This window comes from Ophidiomyces ophidiicola, assembly GCF_022830035.1.
Source record: "Ophidiomyces ophidiicola strain CBS 122913 chromosome Unknown scaffold_7, whole genome shotgun sequence".
NCBI lineage: Eukaryota > Fungi > Ascomycota > Eurotiomycetes > Onygenales > Onygenaceae > Ophidiomyces > Ophidiomyces ophidiicola.
In genome coordinates, this window is record NW_026054647.1 from 98,500 (window position 1) to 116,422 (window position 17,923).

At 50.6% G+C, this 17,923-nt stretch overlaps 9 protein-coding genes across 9 annotated transcripts; 6 read left to right on the top strand and 3 right to left on the bottom strand.

Moving 5' to 3' along the window:
* Positions 1 to 419: 419 nt before the first annotated feature.
* On the bottom strand, positions 420 to 2,043 carry LOZ57_002438 (uncharacterized protein; the record flags this gene model as incomplete). The annotated part of the gene is made up of 3 exons (XM_049251509.1): positions 420 to 1,613; positions 1,680 to 1,780; positions 1,845 to 2,043. The coding sequence occupies 3 exons, from the start codon at positions 2,041 to 2,043 to the stop codon at positions 420 to 422; spliced, it is 1,494 nt and encodes a 497-aa protein (XP_049109314.1).
* Positions 2,044 to 4,188: 2,145 nt separating this feature from the next.
* LOZ57_002439 (uncharacterized protein) lies at positions 4,189 to 5,230 on the top strand (the record flags this gene model as incomplete). The annotated part of the gene is made up of 3 exons (XM_049251510.1): positions 4,189 to 4,366; positions 4,429 to 4,799; positions 4,850 to 5,230. The coding sequence occupies 3 exons, from the start codon at positions 4,189 to 4,191 to the stop codon at positions 5,228 to 5,230; spliced, it is 930 nt and encodes a 309-aa protein (XP_049109315.1).
* Positions 5,231 to 6,066: 836 nt separating this feature from the next.
* LOZ57_002440 (uncharacterized protein) lies at positions 6,067 to 7,883 on the top strand (the record flags this gene model as incomplete). The annotated part of the gene is made up of 4 exons (XM_049251511.1): positions 6,067 to 6,085; positions 6,137 to 6,432; positions 6,497 to 6,884; positions 6,955 to 7,883. The coding sequence occupies 4 exons, from the start codon at positions 6,067 to 6,069 to the stop codon at positions 7,881 to 7,883; spliced, it is 1,632 nt and encodes a 543-aa protein (XP_049109316.1).
* Positions 7,884 to 9,076: 1,193 nt separating this feature from the next.
* LOZ57_002441 (uncharacterized protein) lies at positions 9,077 to 9,586 on the top strand (the record flags this gene model as incomplete). Its single annotated transcript, XM_049251512.1, has 1 exon — positions 9,077 to 9,586. One exon carries the CDS (start codon positions 9,077 to 9,079, stop codon positions 9,584 to 9,586), a length of 510 nt encoding a protein of 169 aa, XP_049109317.1.
* Positions 9,587 to 10,176: 590 nt separating this feature from the next.
* Positions 10,177 to 10,788, top strand: LOZ57_002442 (uncharacterized protein; the record flags this gene model as incomplete). Its single annotated transcript, XM_049251513.1, has 1 exon — positions 10,177 to 10,788. One exon carries the CDS (start codon positions 10,177 to 10,179, stop codon positions 10,786 to 10,788), a length of 612 nt encoding a protein of 203 aa, XP_049109318.1.
* A 51-nt stretch (positions 10,789 to 10,839) lies between these two features.
* Positions 10,840 to 11,340, top strand: LOZ57_002443 (uncharacterized protein; the record flags this gene model as incomplete). Its single annotated transcript, XM_049251514.1, has 1 exon — positions 10,840 to 11,340. The coding sequence occupies one exon, from the start codon at positions 10,840 to 10,842 to the stop codon at positions 11,338 to 11,340; it is 501 nt and encodes a 166-aa protein (XP_049109319.1).
* Positions 11,341 to 11,692: 352 nt separating this feature from the next.
* On the bottom strand, positions 11,693 to 12,438 carry LOZ57_002444 (uncharacterized protein; the record flags this gene model as incomplete). The annotated part of the gene is made up of 4 exons (XM_049251515.1): positions 11,693 to 11,809; positions 11,889 to 12,026; positions 12,083 to 12,196; positions 12,256 to 12,438. 4 exons carry the CDS (start codon positions 12,436 to 12,438, stop codon positions 11,693 to 11,695), a joined length of 552 nt encoding a protein of 183 aa, XP_049109320.1.
* Positions 12,439 to 13,839: 1,401 nt separating this feature from the next.
* On the top strand, positions 13,840 to 14,563 carry LOZ57_002445 (uncharacterized protein; the record flags this gene model as incomplete). The annotated part of the gene is made up of 2 exons (XM_049251516.1): positions 13,840 to 13,849; positions 13,911 to 14,563. The coding sequence occupies 2 exons, from the start codon at positions 13,840 to 13,842 to the stop codon at positions 14,561 to 14,563; spliced, it is 663 nt and encodes a 220-aa protein (XP_049109321.1).
* A 1,567-nt stretch (positions 14,564 to 16,130) lies between these two features.
* LOZ57_002446 (uncharacterized protein) lies at positions 16,131 to 17,378 on the bottom strand (the record flags this gene model as incomplete). The annotated part of the gene is made up of 1 exon (XM_049251517.1): positions 16,131 to 17,378. The coding sequence occupies one exon, from the start codon at positions 17,376 to 17,378 to the stop codon at positions 16,131 to 16,133; it is 1,248 nt and encodes a 415-aa protein (XP_049109322.1).
* Positions 17,379 to 17,923: the final 545 nt, after the last annotated feature.

The following is a 17,923-nucleotide window of genomic DNA, read 5'->3' on the forward strand; positions in this document are numbered from 1 at the left end:
TAGCTCCAACGCGTAGTTAGTTACTAGCAGGCGTGGACGCACATAGAGGGACCAACTGCCCAACAACTGAGTCAACGATGGGAGGTTCAGATTTTGCTACGAGAAGCTTCCATTTACACAGGACGAAGCTCTACCAGAAAAATTCCAGCGGGCACGGGTTTTGACGTCATGCGCGATACAACTACAAGCAAGAATTCAAACATGTATGCAGTACGATCCAGGCGGATAGGCAGCAAGGTAGGCATTTTCTGCCTGCGGACTGCTACGAAGCCAGTGGCGACAGGGAAGAAACATGGCACTGGAAAACGCAATTCAGAACTCACAGGTGGACTGGGAACGAGTAAGGAGTGCAAGAGTTTCCACGGAAAGTTAATATCGGATTTCCGAAAGCGAACTAATATAATTAATCCACAGGCTAACTACGTGGTGAAGCGGAAGCGAGGGTTCCGATCACCCATCTCCTGGATCTCGGTTTCTGTCATACCCTCAATCTTTTTGTCTTCCATACCTTGGTCTCTCAGAGCATTGCATCTCCGGTACCAGAACCACATAAACGCATAGATGCAAGCGGAGAACGCTGTAAGTGCCAGCGTAACAGCATGGCCCATTACATATCGCGGCGCCCCCCGATTGGGATATAGAAACGGCGTAACGACTCCAGCAACATTCCCAAGCGTCAACTGGAGGCCACCGGCAAAAGCGCGTTTACCAAATCGTGGCAGGTTGGTGGGTAGCCAGGCAAGCGGAAGACCAACACAGACATAGAGGCCGACTGCAACTAGAAAACATCCAAAATAATGCACGCCAGCACTAGTATCAGCAATCAAGACGGCATAGCCAGCAATGGTAATCACACAGAAGGCAATAGTGAAAATGCCACGTTGTTGCGTCCGATCGCTGAACCAAGCAACGATCAAGTAAGTGACAGCTCCAACGGCGTAGCATGGAATAGTTAGAGCCTGCACTTGAGGAGCCGTCCACTGGCCGATGCCACGGATGATGGTGGGCAGAAACGTGCTATATCCGTACAAAACGGCGTCAACCCCGAACTGGCCCAAGCAAAAAAGGAGAATAGTCCAATCCTTGGCGCCTTCTTTGGCATCCTTCATATGGAATTGTTGCGCGGAATCGGTCTGGCCGATTTCCAGGCTCCGGCGGGCTTTCATAAAAGCTCTGTCCTCGTCTGTGAGATAATATGCCGTATCCGGATCGTCAGCAAGGCCAAACCAGGTGATGATACCCAAGAACACAGATGGGATGCCTTCAATTATCATGATCCATCTCCAGCCTTTAAGGCCGGCGACTCCATCCATGTGGCCGATGGCATATGCAAGCAATCCTCCACATGCGCCAGCCAGGGCCGCAGCACTGAATAGGTACCCGACTCGAAGAGCTATCTCCCGTTTTCCGTAGAATAGCGTCATGTAGGCAACCAGGCCGGGGAAAAGACCTGCCTCGACGATCCCAAGGAAAACACGACAGACAACAAGACCAGTGAAGTTCTGCGTAATGCCCGTTAAGGTAGCAATAATGCCCCAAGCTGTGGTAATGAACGCAATGTACCTGGAAGCCGTAAGTTTTCTAATCACCAGATTCGATGGGACTTCAAGAAGCTATGGTGGCAGTCGTAGTCAGTCTTCACATATGGTCTCTTTGGAGTGTACCAGGGGCTAGCCTACACAATATGGCACGAAGAGTATTGAGACAGCAACCTGGAATTGGTCCCCACGGAGGCCCAGATCCTTTTCCAAGCCATAGAGGCGCGCATTGCCGATGTTTACTACCAGTCATCCAACACCATCAGCCTCGAGCTACGCTCGACAAGCAGGGGATATAAGCCGCACCTCGATCCAGGAAGCTGAACAGATACAGTACAACCAGAAACGGCACAATGTGCATATCGATCTTCCGCATCAGAGCCTGCTCTCGCAGGGGATCCAAGCGCACCAGAGAGTCATCTGCCTCCGCGCCATCGCAAGACGCGCACGCACCGTCCGTCTTTTGGTCCGTGTCCGACTTTGCATGGGCGCCAGACTGAGTCATGCCGAAGACCGGTCGTGAATCGGCGGCGCTGCGGGGAGAAGAGGGGATGAGCGCGCTGGGCAAGGAACGACAAGCACTTTCGTGCTCCTGCGCAACAGGCCCAGGGGTTGCCAATTGAACCGGGCGAGGGTTGGGGGAGGAGGGCGATCGTCTGTTCAGCCGATGCCACAGGGCCGTGCAAGCCTCGAGAGAGCGTGGAGGAGGAATCGACAGCGCTGCATGGCTGAGGCCAGCACACGCCCAGTCGACTATGGACGCTTATAAAAGCTTAGAGAGTGGGGTGCCGTTCAAGGTAACGCGCAGTTGAGCAGAGAAATCTCTGACGAGCCGCCGGCGCGACAAAGAACGGCTGGTCTGTGGCGAAGGAGCGCGACGGATTGGGCCTCGGCCGAGTTAACTAACTTAACCACTTCACTAACTAACTCGTTGCAGCTGACAACCCGCCCATTCTTCTGCCTGGTCACTTTACTTTACGGAGTACAAACTGGTCATTCATGAAACAGCTTCTCTCGCTAACTCATCAACTAGTTAGTTAGTTAACTAACTAACCACCTAGTTAGCTACAGGCAGATCTTCCCGTCGTCTTCCCGATCGCCCTTCACCAACCCTCCCTGCTGTCGGCTCAAATACTCCCCAGAGCCATCACGCGCCAGAGCTGATAGGCAAACGGAACCGGATATGCACCACAAGGTGTGACATGTCTTCTCACTAACCCAGCCATCGAGGAACCCGGATCTTGCGGGTAAAAAAAAAGCAGAATCAGCCATGGGGGCGCCTGGGGAAGAGCTCCGCTTCACAAGCCACGCCCAGGGAGAAGCCATGCAACTGAACTGCAGTCCTCTCGGGTTAGGGCCAGATTGATTCAGAGCCAACGCTAGATTCAGAACCCGCTGTTTCACCACGGGCGAGCCTCATTGTTGTACAGGCTGTGATGCAGTAGAGAAACACCCCGGCTCTCGCCTGGTGACGGAGTACAGATTTCTGCCTTTCTTTTGCGGCGCCATTCTGCTGTGATTCTCCACTTCTGGTATTCTATCTTCTAAGGCGAACCTAAGCTTAAGGACCTTTTCAACTACTGTTATGCGATAATGTAGCATCCCTAAGCCCAAATAACACCGGCAGCAATTTAAATTCACTCTAGGTTTAACGCCCCCAACGTCTTTGATTCGCCTGCCAGACAAGCCAGTAGGCTCAGGAATTAATATTCTTGCATGTACGGACCTAAGTGTGTACATATATATGTACATCGTTAGTCGACAGTGTTTCCGTTGTGCTGCTTTGGCATTGCAAAATTAGCCAGCGACCTCGTTCAACATGGCCGATCAGTTGGTGTCGTGGAAAAGTTCTGTGCGGGGATATCTATGCTACTTGTAACCTATGCCACCTTCGGGGGTTTTGGAGGGCTTGGAGAAATGGAAATGTAGTCTTGACCCCAAAGCCGATATAATGCCGCAGTGGGCACTTGCGAAACAACTACAGACTCTGGGCTACGAACTCGGAGCTTCAAGCTCTGAAGAAAAAGGCAGAAATGGTTTCGATATTGTTCACACACATATATGATGACTCAATGTGCTGCATATAAAGCAAGCATGCTCTAACAGAGTCAAGGGGGCCACACCCCGTATCGAAATGCAACGCGGTTCCCTAGTTTTTATGACTAGTCACCCTCAACTATTTCCCGACCCAAGACATTGAGGTATATGGGCGAAATTCGAACACAGTGTCAATCATTAGGAAGAAAAGGTTGCAAATAGCAGCATGTGACTAAAGCTCACGCTTTCTTTTTGCAGGAGTGTGGTTGTCTTTCCAATTACTGGATGGTAAGGTGTAGACCATTTTTGGGAAAGGCTGGCATGATCAGTAACGACTAGGGAGAAGATCCCACTCATGGGGGTTTCTTCCTGAATGAAAACGAAACGTTAGGTGTGGGACGCCTTGATCCTCACCACAAATGGGCAAAGGAGGATTCGAATGGCGGTCTGGTCGAGGCATCCGAGCGTAGGAGTAAAATAATTATATTCCCGATCACCATCTCAAATGAAATACATAAAGGCAGTGTTGACCGTGCTGCTCGTCATATTGGATTGTCCTTCGCTCGATTGCAGAGCATCTTTGAAGCCAAGCAAAAAAAGACAATCTGTAAGTATGAGAGCAGTTCTTATCCCGATCGTTGCGTACCTCTTTTCCCGGGTCCACGTAGTGGCAGTCACGGGGGAGGAACAGCAATATGTCGACCATTGCACCAAGGCATATGGGCCCAACACCAGCATCCGCCCCGCTGAGGGTGGTGGTTATCAGTGTGTTATGTGTGCAGGCTCGGCATGTATGTTCTTCCTATACTAAGGAAATATAGAGTGCGGGCTGACCGAATTGCATGAACTGCAGACAATGACCCTGTGACTGGAGATAGAAAATGCTGCAATCGACTGAACGAGGTATTTTCTGCGGATAGTGTCACGAAAGCTGAAGGCGGTTGCTGTCAGCCAAATATGGCATATTCCTACGACCCGGTCACAAATTCTGGGAGATGCTGTGGGCCAGGAGAGAGATACCGCGATGGCGACTGTCACCGGGAGGAGCCCCTTCCAGCCAGATGTATGGCATGCAGTAACAAATTCGCTTGTCAATGCGATGGAAACCTGGGCATTCGGTATGGTCATTGTTATACCATGACGGACATCAACGGACTGCACTTTAACCGGGCTGTTGATGGAACATACCAGTCTGGTGGCGACATCGACAACCTCATTTTTAAAGTGCGTTTTGACCCGATGCTTCCTGACTATTCTTCACTGATCATTGGCAGGTCTGCAAAACCACCGCCGACTGCGACGCCGACAAGGGCCGATTCGTGCCGGACGACGGCACCTGGTCTCTCCAGGACCAGCTGGGCCAGCGCGGAGACACGGGGCCGGGCTGGTTCGGCAACCAACTGCCGCACATGGCTATTGCCAACTTCAAGACACCGGCTCTCGCAGCTATCTTCCGCGGCGAGGGCTACTGCATGTATGGCGACTGTGCGATCTGTCTGCGTCTCTTCCCCGACAAGGGGCTGTCGGCGCCGTGCCCGCTCGGCGCATCGGCTGCCATGGCACATATTGGGGCGGCGAACAACCCACTGAACTGCAAAGCATACCGGTTCCAAGAAATCAAGTGTGTCAAGGGCGTTCCGGCGAGGCCAGCGTAGGTGAGATTGGGGGAGGTACTAGGTAGCATGATCATCGGCAAGTGTAGCTAGCAAATTGAACTTATCTTCGCGAGCCATAGTGATGCCGAGCCGGGTTAGTTTTCTAACTAGCTGATCTGTTGCCCCAAATACTAGGATATTTCAACAAGCTAGTATGGTGTATGAATCGTTTTTGCATATTTGAACCATTCGGCATGTAGTGGCAGTCGGGGCACAGGCTGGTGCGAAGATGTTGTGATTAGGTGGTTACAGAATCCCGGTTCGGCATTACTATAGGCCGATGCGGCTCATTAAGCTTATTTAGGTTTAGTGCCGAGGAGTCTATTTTCAATGAACCTGGCTGCCAACGGGTGCTATCTTGAGATCAAAGGCCCATCACTATGAACAATTCATCATAAACAAGAAATTGCGTAGGAACTAACTCTATTCCTATATTCGATAACTCCGCCAGCCATTTGATGTTGTAGAGGTCAAGGTATGTGCGTTTCTCTCAACATATCAGTTTGTATAGGAGGACGTTTCTTTTGTTACAAAAGCTATGTATTCAGGCAATCTATATAGCTATAGCTTTGAGGGAGGGGGTTAGAATCTACAGTGCAGATCCATATTAGTATTGAAGTACATGGAACACATAAGCAAAAAACACAACTGGGATTGGCTATAGTTGTAACATAAAACACAGAGCCCTATTTTGATTTCATCAACAAACATAAATAAGGAGTGATATAAGCACTTGGCCTACTTAACACCTCAGTCATCAATGAGAAATGTTTTCTTTGAAGACCAATACACGGCCCGGCCGATTTCATGGCTTCATCACCAATGCAGCACGCTCAATGGCGATGTTTCGGAAAAGTAAGTAATCCTAAGCATTCTTCTTGCTTGATACATGACTAAATGGTGTAGATTGGAACGCCAATGATAGTTTTTTTGATTATACTCGAGGCCGGTTTGTCGTTGATGAAGCTGAACAGATGAAACAGCGGCATGTTCGATTTGATATGAACGAGCTGGCTCGAATAGCGGCACAGTCTGTTGGTGCTAGGCATTGTACGAACGTTGAGAAGTGCGCCGATGGACTGTACAATAAAGCATTTGTATTCACAATGGATGATGGAAAACAAGTCATCGGCAAAATTCCCAATCCCAACGCCGGAACGCCGCATTTCACGACTGCTAGCGAGGTTGCTACTCTAGATTTTGTATGTTTCTTGGTGTAGGATTATAGGATATAGGAAATACAGCATTGAACTGACTGCTCCCTAGATGCGGACTGTTCTCCAAACTCCAACGCCGCAAGTTCATGCGTGGAACTCCAGGCTTGATGATAGTAACACCGTCGGCGCCGAGTTTATCGTCATGGAAAAGATTGAAGGAATTCCCTTAGCGCAATGCTGGAGGAGCTTGCAACAGATTGACAAATTGAAAGTCCTTATCAAAGTGTTTGACTACCAAAGAGCGTGGTCATCTATCACATTCACCAAGTTTGGAAGTCTCTACTTTGTAAATGACGTGGAAAATCCTCCCGCAAAATATCTCTACATCGACAAAGAAGGAAATGGTGTCCAATGCCCGAAATTTATCGTTGGCCGGGCTTCAAACTATGAGTGGTTTGAAAATGGGCGTAACCGTATCAACTGCGATCAGGGCCCATGTAAGTCTCATCTTGTTTCTATGATTAGCTCTGTGTTATTTCTTGAGGTTTCTGCGGCTAAAAGTTTAAGGGGATACTGTATTGGAATATAGGAAGGCCATCGGTCGTCGAGAAGCACAGGCGACCAAGACACTAACTGACTTTCCCAGGCAAATGCTAGCATTGTATGGACCAGCACCACTCTATCAACCTCTTCCCGAGAAAAAACTTGCAGCAATAGAGTCATATATGAAAACTCTTGAAACCTTTCTTCCAAAAGACCCTGTCCTCCTGAAAGGTCACCTCTGGCACAATGATTTTCATGATGAGAACATTTTTGTGAACCCAGAAAACCCCACCGAGATCACTGGAATCGTTGATTGGCAATCGGCTCACATAGCTCCTCTGTTTGATCATGTTTTAGACCCTTTATTTCTGGATTATCAGGGTCCGGATATTGGTGACAATCTTGATAAGCCTCAGCTACCAGACAACTTCAAGTCAATGCAGGGAGAAGAGAAAATAGCAGCGAGAAACCTTTTTCTGGATAAAGGTTTAACGGTTGCATGGCGCCGTTTAGTGAAAAAGAAAAATCCAAGTCATTATAGTGGAATTATGTTCAGAAATTCGGCTATCGGAGTTTCACTTGAGGTTTCTCGTCGTATCTTTGAAGCTGGGGAGGCAAATTTTCGTGCACTTTTATTGGATATCCGAAATGATTGGCAGAACCAGCAGTCTGGTGCCAGTGCGAATTTGGTGCCGTTTCCACTTGACATGTCAGAGAGTGAAGTTGCGGAAATCGAAAAGGATGCTGAAGCTGTAGAACGTGGCATGGAAATTATGATGAATATTCGGGGGCGGTTAGGGAGATTATGGCCGGAAAAAGGTGTTGTGGAACATGACAAATATGATCAGGTCAAGATGATTCTTCAAGATATTAAAAAGGAACTCATCGAAGTCTACGCTGAGACCGCAGAGGACAAAGCCATCTTTGAGAAGCACTGGCCTTTTTGGGACTAGACAGACCCAGGCAAAGGGGGAATGCTGTCAACCATCATCGTATTAACTGGGGTATATATTGAACTCTTTTAGAGCAGCTTATTCAAAACGTTATTTTAGCTTGGAAAGAAAGCTATAGGACAATAGAGGGTATATCAAGCATACTACAAGCCTTTCCCACTCAATACTAAATAAAGAATACTCCCTAGCGTAGGAGCTAACAAGCCCACTGGCTAAAGGTGAACATTATCCTTTGATCTATGGCGTCAATATTAATACCATAATAGAAAGTATAGCATTGAATGCTCTGATGTAACCTGACAGAATTGCTAGGATGATTGTCACTTTGTCATCATCCAGGAGTCTTTATATTAATTGGCTCGTTTTTCGTTGAAAATATTTGGCTTGGGTCTCGAGAAGCTCTGCGAAATGTAAGGTCGGTTCTCATTTCGGATCCTCTACGCCTTAGCATATAACAGTTGAAATAAACAACGGAATAGAGTTGTCTGAGACTCCTGGGAAATATGTCACTGGAGTCTGTAGCCTTGGATTCTCAAAATATTTATACTTGTGGGGGCGTGGGACGACGCGAAGTGAGCATGAGCTGCTCGAGTGGCTGATTGGTTGGATCTGTCTGGCTACATAATACGGAACATAATTACGCCGCGTAAAATTAGCCTCGTGCTGACTAAGCTCATGGCTCCTCCTAATTTGCTCTCCAGGCAACAACCCCTTATCTTCACGCTTGAACTCGTTGGTTTGTTGTGAGAAACACGACCTCCCATCTGTGGGGTTGACCGCCCGCGCCAGGGCACCGCCAAATGGCTACTGCCGGAAAGAAGAAGACGAAGAATAAGAAGAAGAAGAAGAAGAAGAAGAAGATATCTCGTCAGTGCTCTGCGCTGACACACTCCTTTGACGCATGCAAAAATAGAGCTGCCACTGTCCCAGCATTGCTCCCAGTCTGCTGGGCTCATCGCAAACTCGGCCGGACCGTCACGTTTTGCCAAGCGGTGCTTGCCCGCAATCGAAAATGCCTCAAAAAAATCCCCTGGTGTGAAAGACGACAAGTCTGTGCCAAACACGCAGATTTTCCGCTACCATGTCACATACTGCGTCTACCAACTGAGCTTCGTCAGCAGATCTTCTCCTATATTCTTGATGACTACAAGAGTCAGTATACTGAATTTTATACATATTTCAGTTTTCTGAAGATGGCACAACTGAATCATCAAATTTTTGAGGAGGCATGTGATGTTCTCTATCGGAATTTCGAATGCAAGATCTACTTTTACCGTGAAGAACTATACATTTTAGGTAGAAAATGCCTATTGGTTCAACCTGGATCGTGGCAATATTTTAAACAATCCTGTTTCACTCTAGAAAGACGTGAAAACCACGAACAAGCCTTCAACAATATTAAACTTATTGCAACTCACCTCAACGGTCCCGATATCAAGCTCCATATTTTGGTCAGAGCATACGCCCATGATATTCGCTGTATTCGCGACGTTTACAAGGCATTACCATCATTTCTGGATGCTTTCCGACAGCTAGGGAGCGTCAGGGAAGCCCGCTTGACTATTGATCCCGATCCTTCTACTAGATTGAGAGAAATCGAACAGCGAGGAGGATTATCAGAGGAGACCACGGCCATTGTATTGGGTTGGGTACAATATTACAAACAATGGATCGACGAAATGGAGCGGGGGCATTCTGCATAACGAGAATTCGGGTTTCGATACGTCACTCACGGGGACTAGACAAGGGAGAGTCGGCCCCGTAAACCCCCAGAGTTGACTGGCCTAGTATTGCTCTATCGCGATAGACTGGGAGGAATAGTTTACTAGGTCGATGAGCTCTTAGATTTCTGCAATTTAGACACTCTGTTAATTGTGTATTAAAGGGTTATTATTTGAGGAATCGTGATTGTTTTTATATGTATTACTAAAGCCATTAGAGAAATTATTAAAGCCCTTAATGCTATTTAGTAACACTGTGTCTACAGAGTACTGCGCCCAATAAGGTCGTGGCTTAGTCCGTCCGAAAAGGAACCGTATAAGGGCGCGTGGCGCGGTTATGGTGGTGTTTTTGTCAACACTACTCCATTTAATCAACTAGAGTGGTTAGCTATTACTGTTGTTATTGTATTGAATTCAGCGACTTTGGGCATGGAACCAAATTCGCCAAGACAAGGCATTCATGCAGACTATACGAAGTAAAAAGAAGCAATTTATCAGACATACCACCCCTCATCTGAAGAGCAACGCTGAGCCGCTGTGTACTGTCCCATTCGCTCCAAAATTTGCCCGGTATGATTCCTCCCTCCTGGCGCTTCTACAGCCCGGAAGGGGCGCTGACGCCTGGAGGCCCTCACACCTGGGATGTTATTGATTGGGATTTGCGCCGTTGGTTTCAAGTGACTGGCCCTGCTGAAGCTCTTCCTGATGATGAGGATGGAGTGAAGGCTGTTGCACGCCACGTTGATAAACTTGGACCAGACATACATTGTTTGAAGATTTCTGCTCATGGAGACCTGATTAGTGTCTCTACAGATGACCCTACATGGGAAGTCAGATACCCTGAGTATTCCGGGCCTCTGGCAGACTGTGAGGTCGTGTACCGGTCAGAACTTACAGAGACCGATCGGCTCCAAGTATGCACAGACTTGGTGGAGTACAACCCCCGTCATGCTGGAGAAAAAAAGGAGGTTGTTGCTTTCAAATACACCATTTACCAGCAGCGGGTTGAGTACATATGGAGAGAGCTACTTACACTCAAAGCACTCCAGGGTCACGAATCATTTGTGGCATTCCACCGTGTGGTTCTGGATGATGTATCCAAAAAGGTCCTTGGCTTTACCTCGCAATATATAGCTGGAGGCACACTTGAGAATTACCGTGATCGCCCATTCTACTTTAACTGACTCAAACAACTTACGGATGCTATTGACGAGTTGAATCTTGGGTTTGGGATCATGCATCAAGATGTTGCACCTCGCAACATCTTATTTGAACCGTCCAGCAACAGCTTGAAGGTCTTTGATTTCGACAGGTCCTGTTTAATCGGAGATCAACAACCGGGTCGCAATGATGTTGATGGTGTTATTTTCACTCTTTATGAGACTCTCACGAAAGACGGGCATTTTCGAAGAGTTCCTTTCCATCAACAGCAAGTGGGCAGAGTTGAGGAGATGGAGGACTGGCCGTTGGTTGTGCCATTGGAAGAAGGAAAGGGTGGAATCACTGCGTATCGGAGCTTTTTGGCCGAGTGGGCGGAAGGCCGGAAAACCACACGATTTATCAAACATCACTCGGAGGCAAAGCACCCGGTTTCTTTCCCGACTTATCCGAAACTCACTCCGTTCACCATGGAGGTGGAAGGCGGACAGTTGAAGTACTTACGCCGTCGACGAGCTGAAGTTGTGGCACTCGGGCAGTATGTTACCCGCTGGGAACGGCCGGCCCAAAAAGAATAGGCCTCGGTTTGCAACTGAGTGACGGCCGTACTCAATTACGTTCGAAGCATATATGGGTTTCTGAATCAACCAGAGCCAAAGGATTGTCTTTGATGGTAGAAATATTATGTTGACTGTATGGAAGTGCGGGCAAAGAATTTTTGCTGGTGTTAGGATGAGTTCTGCATTTCCAACTATCTAACTAGCTTAATGCCTAGAGTAGAGGAGGTGGAAAGGTACTGTTAGTTGAGGAAAGTCAAGGCCTGAGTCCCAGCCAAGAGAGAGAAGATAATGCCATCAAACTGGTCAAACTGTGGGTGATAGATATCCTCAAAATTTTAGTGTCGCGACAAACCGATCTTTGTATCAACTATTATTTTTTAAGTGCCCAAACCCACTTGTTACCAACCGGGCTGAAGAGTCGGGGCAGTTGAATGTCCAATTTGCCCCCGCAGTTAATTCCTTTCTTCTTGACTATATTGACAGTGTCCTAGTAATTAAAGCATTGAGTCAGCTAGTCCATTCATGTAGCGTTTTGATATCAATAACCGAAGTGGGTTAAGGCATACTTGAACATTAAGTTGGAGCGGCCTTAGCAGCAATTTTCCACCATCGTTGTGATTAACAAGGCCTTTTTTGTCGAGAGCAGCAGCCTTCTCACCAAGGTCAGCCCAGGGACCCAAAAGAGCAACGAATGCTTCCACCGCCTATTTTTGTCAGGTTAAAAGGACAATGACATTGATGATAATGGGGTTGAACTCACAGGTGGGAAAACGGTACAGATATCCACCTCATCAGTAACCTTGTTGATACCCTTCATATCATTACCAGCGGCCTTCCAATTGTCACTGTAGCCATTCATAAGTTTTTTCATTTCCTTTGTCTTCATTAGCCTATTATCAATGAATATTGAGGCCAATGGAAGTGCAAACGGACTCCTAAGTTTATTGAAGTTCCACCAGCAGCCATGCCAGACAACTTTGTCACCTCATCCCCTAGAGCTTTTGCACTTGTTGCCAGCGGCCCATTTATGGTTGTCTTTGCTTTTCCCCAAGACTCTGACATCTGACAAGATGCCACAGATGCCATGAGCACGGTGAGAACAGCAGTGAAACGCATATTGAAAGAAATTGTGGGGGTGAAGAGAGAAGCTGGATAAAAGATAATATCTGATCCTGATAATTATTTAGCCTGGGGGAAATTATCCAGCTATATATACCCAGTGGCAAGACATCTTCTACACTTTGATAGGGAGGTGTATTGTCGACGCTGAGTTGATTTTTTATTGGCATACATGCAATGAAATCCGTTAGGATCGAACTCCATCTCTCCGGTGGATGGTGTCGTATACCTTGTATGCAAATTCCACTGTCAAATGAAACATCAGTCGAATATCTGGTAGTTAAATATCTTGGCCAAACGAAATATCCCCGCGACCATAGAAAGCGAAATACCCTTGAGACAATATATGCCTAGTAGAAGTTCATAAAACGGTGGTTTCTCATAGTTGGTAATTTTGGAGATTTCATGACTGTTTGGATGCACGATGAGAAGTCCATACCCAGTACAAGACACTCGCCAGTAGAGAGATGGGGTTCAGTGTATCCGCTAGAGCGGCCAGAGTTCTTGGGTGTTTGTCTGGGGCTTCAACAGGATTTGTCAGAGCTTCAGCAGGATTTGCGAGAGCTTCAGTAGGATCTGCTTGCAACAAGAGTGATGGTCTTTGGGGGGTCTGGAAGTGAGTTCATGTAGGATCGGTAGTAGGAGACAGGAAGACGCATTACGGGAGCGCAGGCGCCGCCATAAAAACGGAAACTGAGCGAGCGACAGCTTGGTGATTACTAGACCCACTGTTCATATGTTGGATTGCACAAGTATAAGCAGCACTCTCAATACGCCCGGGAGTTGCAATAAGTGTAGCTGTGGTCCACGAACCGCGAGAACTGAAGGCGGAGTCAGGTACATGGTTAACGCTATAAGAACGAGGGAGTTGAGGTACCCACAAGCGATGCAATCCAGGCATAGGATGATGGGGTCGGGTTCGTCCGCAATAAATGCCCATAACTGCGGTCGAGGCAAGAATGGTAGACAAAATGAGACATATTTCGCCCCAATAACGGACCTGTGCTCTCAGGCGACAGCCGTTCTGGGTCGACGGATCGATATGTGCTCCGTACTGCGTAGGGAGTAGCGGGATGTTGGATGTTGCGTGGTGGGACGGGAAGGCAGAGAGCCGCCCCCGTGAGCCGGCCCGACGCGTTAACTAACTAACTAACTGGTTCGGGGCTAGGGGTTAGGGTTAGGGTTGCGGGCTCACTGGGTCAGATCACCAACGCTCCTCCTCGTCAACGGCCGCCATCACTACTCCAAAGTCCAGAGTCCAGCATGCCCGCCTGGCTCGCCCGCCGCCTCGACGCGGACGTCGCGCTGCAGCATGCCGACGTCGTCTTCGTGCTGTGCTATTTGCTGTCCGGCCTGTGCGACAGCTCCGTGTTCCGCGCTTGGGGCTGTTTCGTCAGCATGCAGACCGGTGAGCCATGCCAATGCCGACTATCTCCAGCTGTTCCAGCTAGCTAACTATGTGACCATAGGCAACACCGTCTTCCTCGGCCTGGGCGCGTCGGACGCCGCCCTGCGCAAATCCTCCAAGTGGCTGAAGGCGCTGGTCTCCATCGCCGCCTTCATCGCCGGCAGCTGCCTGTTCGCGCTGACCCGCTGGCTCGGCCCCCAGCGCCGCCGCACCCTGGCCGGCTCGTTCGCCGTGCAGGCCGTCTTCTTGGCCGTCGCCGCCGTGCTGCTGCGCACCGGTGCTATCTCCGGCGACACTCACAGCACCACCACCAGCAGTACCATCCTTGTTGTCGACGACGGCGCGCCCGACCGAGCCGTATTCCTCCAGCTCGTGCCCATCGCGCTGGTCGCCTTCCAGTCCGCCGGGCAGATGGCTGCCAGCCGCCTGCTGGGCTTCAGCGAGATCCCCACCACCGTGCTGACCAGCCTGTATTACGACCTGGCCGCCGACCCGGCCTTGCTAGCCCCCCTGCGCGAGAACGTCAAACGCAACCGCCGCTTCGCCGCCGCGGTCGCTGTGGTTGCTGGCGCTGTGCTGGGTGGCTGGCTGGCGCGCGCGACCGGTGGTATCGAGACCGCGCTGTGGATGGCCGCGGCTACAAAGTTCGCAGTGGCTGTTGCCTGGCTGTGCTGGCCCGCCAGCAGCAAGACGCCGCCTGCTCTCTCCGGCTAAAAATATCATCAATACGAACGAACGAACAAACGGAGCGACAGGGAAGGGCCGGGTGGTGATGGCACAGTCGCATCGCGTAATACCCGGTATTGTCTCGCTCGTGTATGGAGTATGTCCTCGTCCGCACACTTCCGCTACCCGCACGCACTCCCACACGTAACGACTGCAGACGGCGTCACTCACTCACTCATAGGCAGCTAGCCAGCCAGCCAGTCAGCCCGCCGACCATCGGCGGCGGCCGCAGCCTGACCGGCCACGCATGCAGGGCTGCCTGACGGGGCCACCACACCGCGCGCGTCGCACAGCGCAGCAGGGCGAGTTCGTTCCAGCCCGCGTCGCCCCAACGAGCGGTGAGCAGCCCCAGGACTCACAGGACCGGCATATATAAGGCTAGCCAGCGCACCTAGCCTCGCCGCAGAGGCGCCGTGCAGCAGACAACGCAGCAAGGCGGGTCCGTCCCTCCGTCGCGCCGCCGCCTGCATGGCCTGCGGCCGATCGCTGTCATGTGATGCAGTTGGTTGCCCGCGAGGGCTGCTTGCCGGCTGTTGTTACTGTTGTCGCTGTACCTGTGCCGCAGAGGAGAAACAATGAATACGATGTTTGTACGCTCTGGCACCCCGTGTTTGTTGCGGCTGGTCGGGCTGAAATCACACTCCAACAGATAACTAGTTTACCCCTCAGCAGCCTTGTCTGCGGCTTTTCTGGACTGTCACCATGTCTGTCTATTGTACATACCTACTTGGATCAGGGCTGCGTAGAAGAGTAATAATAGTTTTAAATAGTATCGCACGTGTAGCCACGTATATACATACATCTAAGGAGCGTCGAGAAGGGGAGAATAATACTAGGCTGTCCGATAGACAAAGGAAAAGGAGCCTGCACAAACACACCAGTGGTATCATTAAAGGAGAAAAAAGAAAAATGGAACAAAGGAAACGCTAGATTAGAAAGATAACACGGCACAGGATATTGGCAAGATAGATAGATAGATAGACACACAGTTCGCAAGCAAGATTCCCCGCTGCCCCAAAACACACAAAACACTCGAAAGCTATTCCCAGGTTAACGACAAAAGATGCATCGCGCCGAAGAAATGAGGCTGGACTGAATGCAAGAAGTTTCGAACTGGATACGCTTCGATGCACACGAAAACCCCCAAATACATTCCCCAGCGCCGAAACGGACAGTTAGGCCTTGGAAGTTGGAACGATTAAAAGATAATCCCGCCCCGAAGTAGCGGAGGGTAGGCGTTGTACCCCGGTGGTGCAGGGTGAAGATGGAGCCGGCGAGGGCCAAAAAAAATATATAGTGTATAATAAAGTGGTTGTTGGTTGAAGAAGCGAAGCGGTTAAAGGTTAAAAAAATAAGGTTTTTGGTTGAGCGGCCGATCGCGGAAAGGAATTAAGGCTTGGCCGACGGGAGGTTTAGCGTGCCAGGGCGCGCTTTATCAGATGATTCCGTGTCGAAAAGGCGGATAGGTTGAATATCGGGTTGGTGTGTTGAACGCGCGCACATTAATTATTGAGTAGGAGTGATAGGACAGGATTTTTAAGAGTCCTGGCGTTCGCTAAGGATCGGTGGGTCGACGCAGGATTTCCTCGCAGTTGGCGTCGAACCGCATATTCCACAGCCGGATGCTGTTCATCAACTTCTCCGTGTTTTCAAGCTCGCGCTCGCGGCCGAAGATGGAGTCAACGAACTCGCACCCGGCCCCGCGGCCCATCGTCACGGAGCTGGCGCCGGATTCTCGCTTGGCGGCCTTCCACATAAAGTGCTCGCACGCCTTGAGCAGTCGCTTGAAGCGAGCCCAGAGCCGCTCGCCACTATCAAGGAAGTCTTCCACCATTTCACGAGCCTCCTTGCAGGCGATCAGCGGCGCACTTTCGTCGGCTCTCTTGACTTTGCCGGCCAACTTGATCAGCAGGAGCCACAGGTCGCCCGCAACATCGGACATGGGCGCCGTGGCACCATAGTGGAAAACCGTCCAGTCGTAAATCCATTTCCCGAGAGAGTTGGCGTCAAAGACGCTGCCGAGCAGTAGGATCGGGGCTTCCGTCGGATCCCAGTTCTTAATGGAATAGCCAGCGGGGATGCCAGCCCGGAGGGCATCCTCATCGGTGGCCTTGGGGGCGGTCTTGTCACTGGCCGTTGGCTTGGGGGGTTTTTGGGGCGCGCGGGCCGACGTGGAGGCACGACGGGCACGCGAGCGTTTGGGGAGATCTGCATCGTCGTACACAAAGGTGGGAGCCTGGTGAGAATCAAAATAAGCATCAGTGGGTTGCCTCCGACGAGAATCAGGTTTGGAGGGGCGCTGGCCCTCTTGGCGCGACGTCCTGGGTTCGTAGAACGGAGCGCCCGTCCCGGCTCCATGAGGAGTGGGCGGACGCCCATCCGAGTCGGATTCAGTGCGATCGTCGTCAAAGAAGGCAGGCGGCGGGCGCGATCGGGAGGAGAAAAAGTGGGAGTGGTGGTGAGGTTTGCCTGGCATGGAGGGATGGCGGCCATGGGACCGCGACCACGGTTGATGGTCACCAAAAGCTCCACTTACATGATCGTGCTTGCGCGGAGTCGCGACGTATTCGGGCACGGACTCGTAGTAGCTGTGCCACGCCGGATGCTGCGGCGGCGGCGGATAGTACGGGCCGCCGTCTTTGGCACCGCAGTAGCTGGCGCGGTGGGCATGGCGTTTGGCGCGCGGGGACGGGCTGGGCGAGCCGTAGGGGGCGCCGTAGTAGCCATAGGGGGGCGCGGCGGGGGAGTGGCCGTAGTCATAGGCGGCAGACCACCCGGCCGGTGGACTGGAGTAATGATACATTATCGAAGCGCGGGCATGGAGGAGAGAGGAACCAGGGACTGCTCCGGAGCGTCAAACGGGCAGAACACACACACGCAGCGGGCAGGCAACCAGGCACGTCGGCAGATCCAGACAAGAGGCACACACAACTCCAGGGCCCAGGACGGCGAGCAGACGAAACAAAAAACAAGAAACAAAAAAACAAAAAAAAACACCAGAACACGCAGACGGGTATATAGTTGTACAGGATATCACAGGAAGCAAAAAAGTACGCGGCCAGGACAAACGTGTGGATCAACCCGTCACCGGGGCGCGGAGGCTATTGGAGGCAAGAGAAAGCGATAAGACCGATCTTGCCCGCGGTGCATTGGAGCTTATGGCGAGGTGATTCCAGGGAGGGATAGATGGAGCAGAGAGCGAGAAAAAAGAAGAGAGAGAGAGACAGGCGTTGGCGGGATGAGGCCGAGAAGTGGGCACGATCCAGCCAGCAGAGGGAGTCAGAAAACTCGGTTAGCGGATCACGCAAAATAGAGTGTCGGGACGAGCCAGAGAGCCAGGAAGCCAGC